Source organism: Carcharodon carcharias (genome assembly GCF_017639515.1).
Source record: "Carcharodon carcharias isolate sCarCar2 chromosome 33 unlocalized genomic scaffold, sCarCar2.pri SUPER_33_unloc_1, whole genome shotgun sequence".
Classification (NCBI taxonomy): domain Eukaryota; kingdom Metazoa; phylum Chordata; class Chondrichthyes; order Lamniformes; family Lamnidae; genus Carcharodon; species Carcharodon carcharias.
This window is the reverse complement of record NW_024470690.1, coordinates 2,860,437-2,868,332: the sequence shown is the minus strand read 5'-3', so window position 1 is coordinate 2,868,332 and position 7,896 is coordinate 2,860,437. Positions and strand designations below refer to the sequence as shown.

Below are 7,896 nucleotides of genomic sequence, written 5' to 3'. Positions count from 1 at the left end.
TGTCAGTGTGTGTGTGTATGTGTCAGTGTGTGTGTGTGTCAGTGTGTGTGTGTGTCAGTGTGTGTGTGTGTGTGTGTGTCAGTGCGTGTGTGTGTGTGTGTCAGTGTGTGTGTGTGTGTGTCAGTGTGTGTGTGTCAGTGTGCATGTGTGTGTCAGTGTGTGTGTGTCTGTGTGTGTGTGTCAGTGTGTGTGTGTCAGTGTGTGTGTGTGTGTGTGTGTGTGTCAGTGTGTGTGTGTGTCTGTGTGTGTGTGTGTGTCTGTGTGTGTGTGTCAGTGTGTGTGTGTCTGTGTGTGTGTCAGTGCGTGTGTGTGTGTGTGTCAGTGTGTGTGTGTGTGTGTTTGTGTGTGTGTCAGTGTGTGTGTGTGTGTGTGGGTGTGTGTGTCAGTGCGTGAGTGTGTGTGTGTGTCAATCTGTGTGTGTGTGTGTCTGTCAGTGTGTGTGTGTGTGTGTGTCAGTGTGTGTGTGTGTCAGTGTGTGTGTGTTTGTGTCAGTGTGTGTGTGCGTGTCAGTGTGTGTGTGTCAGTGTGTGTATGTGTGTGTCAGTGTGTGTGTGTCATTGTGTTTGTGTGTGTGTCCATGTGTGGGTGTGTGTCAGTGTGTGTGTGTTTCAGTGTGTGTGTGTCAGTGTGTGTGTCAGTGTGTGTGTGTCAGTGTGTGTGTGTGTGTGTTTGTCAGTGTGTGTGTATGTGAGTGTGTGTGTGTGTGTCCGTGTGTGTGTGTGTGTGTGTGTCAGTGTGTGTCATTGTGTGTGTATGTTAGTGCGTGTGTGTGTGTCTGTGTGTGTGTGTGTGTCAGTGTGCGTGTGTGTCAGTGTGTGTGTGTCAGTGTGTGTGTGTGTGCATGTGTGTGTCAGTGTGTGTGTCAGTGTGTGTGTGTGTGTGTGTCAGTGTGTGTGTGTGTGAGTGTGTGTGTGTGTGTGTGTGAGTGTGCGTGTGTGTGTGTGTGTCAGTGTGTGTGTGTCAGTGTGTGTGTGTCAGTGTGTGTGTGTGTGTCAATGTGTGTGTCAGTGTGTGTGTGTGTGTGTCAGTGCGTGTGTGTCTCAGTGTGTGTGTCATTGTGTGTGTGTGTGTCAGTGTGTGTGTGTGTCAGTGCGTGTGTGTGTCAGTGTGTGTGTGTGTCAGTGTGTGTGTGTCTGTGTGTGTGTGTCAGTGCATGTGTGTGTGTCAGTGCGTGTGTGTGTGTCAGTGCCTGTGTGTGTGTGTGTGTCTGTCAGTGTGTGTGTGTGTGTGTGCATGTGTCAGTGTGTGTGTGTGTGTGTATGTGTGCATGTGTCTGTGTGTGTGTGTGTGTCAGTGCGTGTGTGTGTGTGTGTGCATGTGTCAGTGTGTGTGTGTGTGGGTGTATGTGCCTGTGTGTGTGTCAGTGCGTGTGTGTATGCATGTGTCAGTGTGTGTGTGTATGTGTGTGCATGTGTCAGTGTGTGTGTGTGTGTGTGGGTCTGTGTGTGTCGGTGCATGTGTGTGTGTGTGTGCATGTGTCAGTGTGTGTTTGTCAATGCTTGTGTGTGTGTGTGCATGTGTCAGTGTGTGTGCGGGTGCATTTGTCTGTGTGTGTGTGTGTGTGTGTGTGTGTGTCAGTGCTTGTGTGTGCATGTGTCAGTGGGTGTGTGTGTGTGTGTGCATGTGTCAGTGTGTGTGTGTGTGTGCATGTGTCTGTGTGTGTGTGGGTGGGTGTGTGTGTGTGTGCATGTGTCAGTGTGTGTGTGGGTATGTGTGTGTGCATATGTCAGTGTGTACGTGTATGTGGGTGTGGGTGTGTGTGCATGTGTCTGTGTGTGTGTGTGTGTCTGTGTGTGTGTGTGTGTGTGGGTGTGTGTGCATGTGTCAGTGTGTGTGTGTCAGTGTGAGTGTCTTCTTGTGTGTGTATGTGCATGCATGCATGTGCTTTTGTGTCTCAGTGTGTGTATGTGTGTGCTAACATGTGTGTATTTGTGTATGTCTGTGTGTAAGTATCTGTCTGTGAATGCAAATGTCTGTGTGTGTGCATTACATATGTGTGTGTCTGTGCATGCATGTGTGTGTGAGTATGTGTGGGGGTGTGTGTGTTCATGTGTGTGTGTGAGTGGCAATTTGTGTCTGTGTGTGTGTCTGTTTGTGTGTGTGTATGTGTACGTGTGTGTGTGTGCGTGTGTGTGTGTGTGAGAGAGTGTGAGAGAGAGTGTGAGAGAGAGTATGTACATTTCCACACACTCACTTGATGCTGACCACTGTGTGGTTCTGGCCCACTCTCTGGCTTCTACAGGCCCCCCTCCCTACTCTTGAATGTACAGCCTGTCAGTTCAGCAGATCACTCTCACCTCCCTAACTGTGCTCCCCCACCCCCCACCCAGAACCACACTCTCCCCGTCTCTCGTGATCTCACCGTGGGGGGTTATCTCACATTCCAGGATTAAGTGTGGGGGCCCTGCTCCTGGTTCCTACAGAAAGAGAGAGGCCTGGATTTTCTCACTTCAGAGTCTGTGAGAGACACAGAGAGGATCTCCAGGAAAGTCACTGCTCTGGGAACCTTTCAGCTGCCGAGATCAACGAAGGCCGACAAGCTTCTAGAAAGTTCCAGGATCCGGCCAGGGGAGCACGTGGAGGGGGAGTTGGTGCTGTTTTGCCTGGGGATTGGCTCGATCCACCATGTCCGACTGCACAGTCTCACTCAGCCGCCCATCTGCAGGGCGAGAGAATGCGGAGAGGCCACTAGCTGTGCCACCTCCATACTCTGGTGCGCCCGGACCCGATGAGAGTCTGGAACTCCGCAGCACCTTGGATTGCTGGGCCTGTGCCGTGCTGGTCACTGCCCAGAACGTCGTGGTCAGTATCTTCAACATCCTGCTCATCGCTGCTGTCTTCGGCACTGTCCTGATGCCTGCCAGTGTCATGGTCATCTTCGGCTTTCTCTGCCACTCACAGGTGAGTGATACCCTCCCTTGCGAACCCATAAACCCCTCCCCAAACCCATACACCCCTCCCCAAACCAATACACCCCTCCCCAAACCCATACACCCCTCCCCAAACCCATACACCCCCTTCCCAAACCCTACACCCCCTTCCCAAACCCATAACCCCCTCCCCAAACCCATACACCCCTCCCCAAACCAATACAACCCTCGCCAAACCCATACACCCCTCCCCAAACCCATACACCCCTCCCCAAACCCATACACCCACCTCAAACCCATAAACACCCGCCCCAAACCCAAACCCCCTTCCTCAAACCCATACACCCATGCCCCAAACCCATACACCCCCACCCCAAACCCATATTCCTCCTCCCCAAACCCATACCCCCTCCCCAAAATCATACACCCCCTCCCCAAACCCATACACATCTCCCCAAACCCATACACCCCCTCTCCAAACCCATAACCCCCTCCCAAAACCCATACACCCCTCCCCAAACCCATACACCCCCTCCCAAAACCCATAACCCCCTCCCAAAACCCATATACCCCTCCCCAAACCCATACACCCCCTCCCCAAACCCATAAACCCCTCCCAAAACCCATACACCCATCCCCAAACAAATACACCCCTCCCCAAACCCATAACCCCCTCCCAAAACCCATACACCCCTCCCCAAACCAATACACCCCTCCCCAAACCCATACACCCCTCCCCAAACCAATACACCCCTCCCCAAACCCATAACCCCCTCCCAAAACCCATACACCCCTCCCCAAACCAATACACCCCTCCCCAAACCCATACACCCCTCCCCAAACCAATACACCCCCCCCAAACCCATAACACCCTCCCAATACCCATACCCCCTCCCCAAACCCATACACCCCTCCCAAAACCCATACCCGCTCCCCAAACCCATACACTCCTCCCAAAACCCATACATCCCTCCCAAAACCAATATACCCCTCCCCAAACCCATACACCCCTCCCCAAACCAATACACCCCTCCCCAAACCCATAAACCCCTCCCAAAACCCATACACCCCTCCCCAAACCCATACACTCCTCCCAAAACCCATATACCCCTCCCCAAACCCATACACCCCTCCTCAAACCCATACACTCCTCCTCAAACCCACACCCACCTCCTCAAACCCATAACCCCCTCCCCAAACCCATAACCCCCTCCAAGCCCATACCCCACCTCAAACCCATAACCCTTTCCCCAAACCCATAAATCCCTCCCCAAACCCATACCCCCACCTCAAACCCATAAACACCCGCCCCAAACCCAAACCCCCTTCCTCAAACCCATACACCCACGCCCCAAACCCATACACCCCCACCCCAAACCCATATTCCTCCTCCCCAAACCCATACCCCCTCCCCAAAATCATACACCCCCTCCCCAAACCCATACACATCTCCCCAAACGCATACACCCCCTCTCCAAACCCATACACTCCCTCCCCAAACCCATACACACTTCCCCAAACCCATACACCCTCCTGAAACCCATACACCCCGTCCCCAAACCCATACACCCCCACCCCAAACCCATACACCCCCTCCCCAAACCCATACACCCCCTCCCCAAACACATACACACCTCCCCAAACCCATACCCCCTCCTGAACCCCATACACCCCCACCCCAAACCCATACACCCCCTCCCCAAACACATACACCCCCTCCCCAAACACATACACACTTCCCCAAACCCATAACACCTCCTGAAACCCATACACACCCTCCCCAAACCCATACACCCCCACCCCAAACCCATACACCCCCTCCCCAAACCCATACACCCCCTCCCCAAACCCATACACCCCCACCCCAAACCCATACACGCCTCCTCCCCAAACCCATACACCCCCAGCCCAAACCCATACACCCCCTCCCCAAACCCATACACGCCTCCTCCCCAAACCCATACACCCCCTCCCGAAACCCATACACCCCCTCCCCAAACCCATACACCCCCTCCCCAAACCCATACACCCTCACCCCAAACCCATACACCCCCTCCCCAAACCCATACACCACCACCCCAAACCCATAACACCCCCTTCCCAAACACATACACCCTCCTCCCCAAACCCATACCCCTCTTCCCCAAACCCATACACCCTCCTCCCCAATCCCATACACCCTCCTCCCCAAACCCATACACCCTCTCCCAAACCCATAACACCCTCCTCCCCAATCCCATACACGCCTCCTCAAACCCATAACCCTCCCTCCCCAAACCCATACACGCCTCCTCAAACCCATAACCCTCCCTCCCCAAACCCATACACCCCATTCCCAAACCCATAACACCCTCCTCCCCAAACCCATACACCCCATCCCCAAACCCATAACACCCTCCTCCCCAAACCCATACACGCCTCCTCAAACCCATAACCCTCCCTCCCCAATCCCATACACCCCCTCCCCAATCCATACACCCTCCTCCCCAATCCCATACACCCTCCTCCCCAATCCCATACACCCTCCTCCCCAAACCCATACACACCCTCCCCAAACCCATAACACCCTCCTCCCCAATCCCATACACCCCCTCCCCAATCCCATACACCCCCTCCCCAATCCCATACACCCCCTCCCCAATCCATACACCCTCCTCCCCAATCCCATACACCCCGTCCCCAATCCCATACACCCCCTCCCCAATCCCATACACCCTCCTCCCCAAACCCATACACGCCTCCTCAAACCCATAACCCTCCCTCCCCAAACCAATACACCCTCCTCCCCAATCCCATACACCCCCTCCCCAATCCCATACACCCCCTCCCCAATCCCATACACCCCCTCCCCAAACCCATAACACCCTCTTCCCCAAACCCATACATGCCTCCTCCCCAAACCCATACCCCCCTTCCCCAATCCCATAACCCCCTCCCCAATCCCATAAACCCCCTCCCCAAATCCAAAACCCCTCCTCCTCCTCCCATCCCCCATCCCAAACCCTCACAATGTCCCAGTCTCCAACTAATCCAATGTTCATTCTCCCTCGGTAAACTTGAGGTGATCCAAAACTCTGCTGCTCGTGTCCTAACTCACACCGAGTCCTGTTCCCCTATCACTCTCCGTGCTCGCTGACCCACACTGGCTCCCAGTCAGGCAACGTCTTGGTTTTAAAATTCTCATCCTTGAGTCCAAATCTCTCCATAGCCTCAGCCTCTCTCCCTATCTCTGTCCCTATCCATCCCCCTACAACCCTCCGAGATCTCTGCATTCCTCCAATTCCGGCCTCTTGAACATCCCCCGATTCCCATCGCTCCACCATTGGCGGCCGGGCCTTCAGCTGCCTGGGGGCCCTGAGCCCTGGAATTCCCTCCCTAAACCTCTCCTCCCCCCCTCTCTCCCTCCCTTAAAATGCTCCTTAAAACTGCCCTTTTTGATCTACCCCTTTGCTCACCCATCCCTAATATCTGCTTGTGAGGCTGAGTCACATTTTGCTCTATAATCAGTCCTGTGAAGCACCTTGGGATATTTTACTGTGTTAAAGGTGCTACGTTAATGCAAGTTTCTGCTGTTGTTGATCTGAAGGCCTCAAACATGCCAAGAGATTAGGGATGGGGATGGTTTGGAAATGAAGGTGAGGGGATTGACTTTTAACAATTGCACGAGAGAATGGGGAATCCACCAGGGTTCTGGATGGTGGGGGGGCAGTGTGTGTGTGTGTGAGAGAATGTGTGTGAGAGTGTGTGTGTGTGTGTGTGTGAGAGAGTGTGCGTGAGAGTGTGTGTGTGTGAGAGAGTGTGTGTGTGAGAGAGTGTGTGTGTGAGCGAGTGTGTGTGTGAGAGTGTGTGTGTGTGTGAGAGAGTGTGTGTGTAAGAGTGTGATTTTGTGAGAGAGAGTGTGTGTGTGTGAGAGAGATTGTGTGTGAGAGTGTGTGTGTGTGAGAGTGTGTGTGTGTGAGAGAGAGTGTGTGTGTGAGTGTGTGTGTGTGATAGAATGTGTGTGTGAGAGTGTGTGTGTGTGTGAGAGAGTGTGTGTGTGAGAGAGTGTGTGTGTGACAGTGTGTGTGTGTGTGAGTGTGTGAGAGAATGTGTGTGTGAGAGTGTGTGTGTGTGAGAGTGTGTGTGTGTGAGAGAGAGTGTGTGTGTGAGTGTGTGTGTGTGATAGAATGTGTGTGTGAGAGTGTGTGTGTGTGTGAGAGAGTGTGTGTGTGAGAGAGTGTGTGTGTGACAGTGTGTGTGTGTGTGAGTGTGTGAGAGAATGTGTGTGTGAGAGTGTGTGTGTGTGAGAAGGTGTGTGTGTGTGTGTGTGTGAGAGTGTGAGAGTGTGTGTGTGTGAGAGAGTATGTTCGTGAGAGTGTGAGTGTGTGTGTGTGTGTGTGCTTTTGTGAGAGAGAGAGTGTGTGTGTGTGTGTGTATGTGTGTGTGTGAGAGTGTGTGTGTGTGAGTGTGTGTGTGAGAGAGAATGTGTGTGTGAGAGAGAGTGTGTGAGAGAGTTTGTGAGAGAAAATGTGTGTTTGGCAGTGTGTGAGAGAGTGTGTGGGAGAGAGGGAGAGTGTGTGTGTGTGAGAGTGTGTGAGAAAATGTGTGTGTGAGAGCGAGAGAGTGTGTTTGTGAGAGAGTGTGTGAGAGAAAATGGGTGTGTGAGAGAGTGTGTGTGTGAGAGTGTGTGGGAGAGTGTGGGAGAGAGTGAGTGTGTGTGTGAGTGAGAGTGTGTGAGAAAATGTGTGTGTGTGTGAGAGAGTGTGTGTGTGAGAGAGTGTGTGTGTGAGAGAGTGTGTGTGTGTGTGTGTGTGTGAGTGTGTCTGTGTGTGAGAGTGTGTGTGAGAGAGTGTGTGTGAGTGTGTGAGAGAGTGTGAGAGTGTGTGTGTGATTTGTGAGTCTGCGAGTGTGAGAGTGTGTGAGAGAATGTGTGGGTGCGAGAGAGAATGTGTGTGTGAGAGTGTGTAAGAGAAAGTGTGTGTGTGAGAGAGAGTGTGAGGGAATGTGTGTGTATGTCTGGGAGTGTGTGAGAGAGTGTGAGAGAATG

The 7,896-nt window shown here is 53.1% G+C and overlaps 1 protein-coding gene across 1 annotated transcript in view; it reads left to right on the top strand.

Moving 5' to 3' along the window:
• Positions 1-2,582: 2,582 nt before the first annotated feature.
• The window catches only part of LOC121274149 (transmembrane protein 88-like), a 26,421-nt gene continuing 21,107 nt past the window's right edge, over positions 2,583-7,896 (top strand). The window contains exon 1 of the mRNA XM_041181329.1: positions 2,583-2,901. Coding sequence (XP_041037263.1) covers positions 2,626-2,901 — 276 coding nt within the window. The 5' untranslated portion in view covers positions 2,583-2,625. The remainder of the gene's footprint in view (positions 2,902-7,896) is intronic.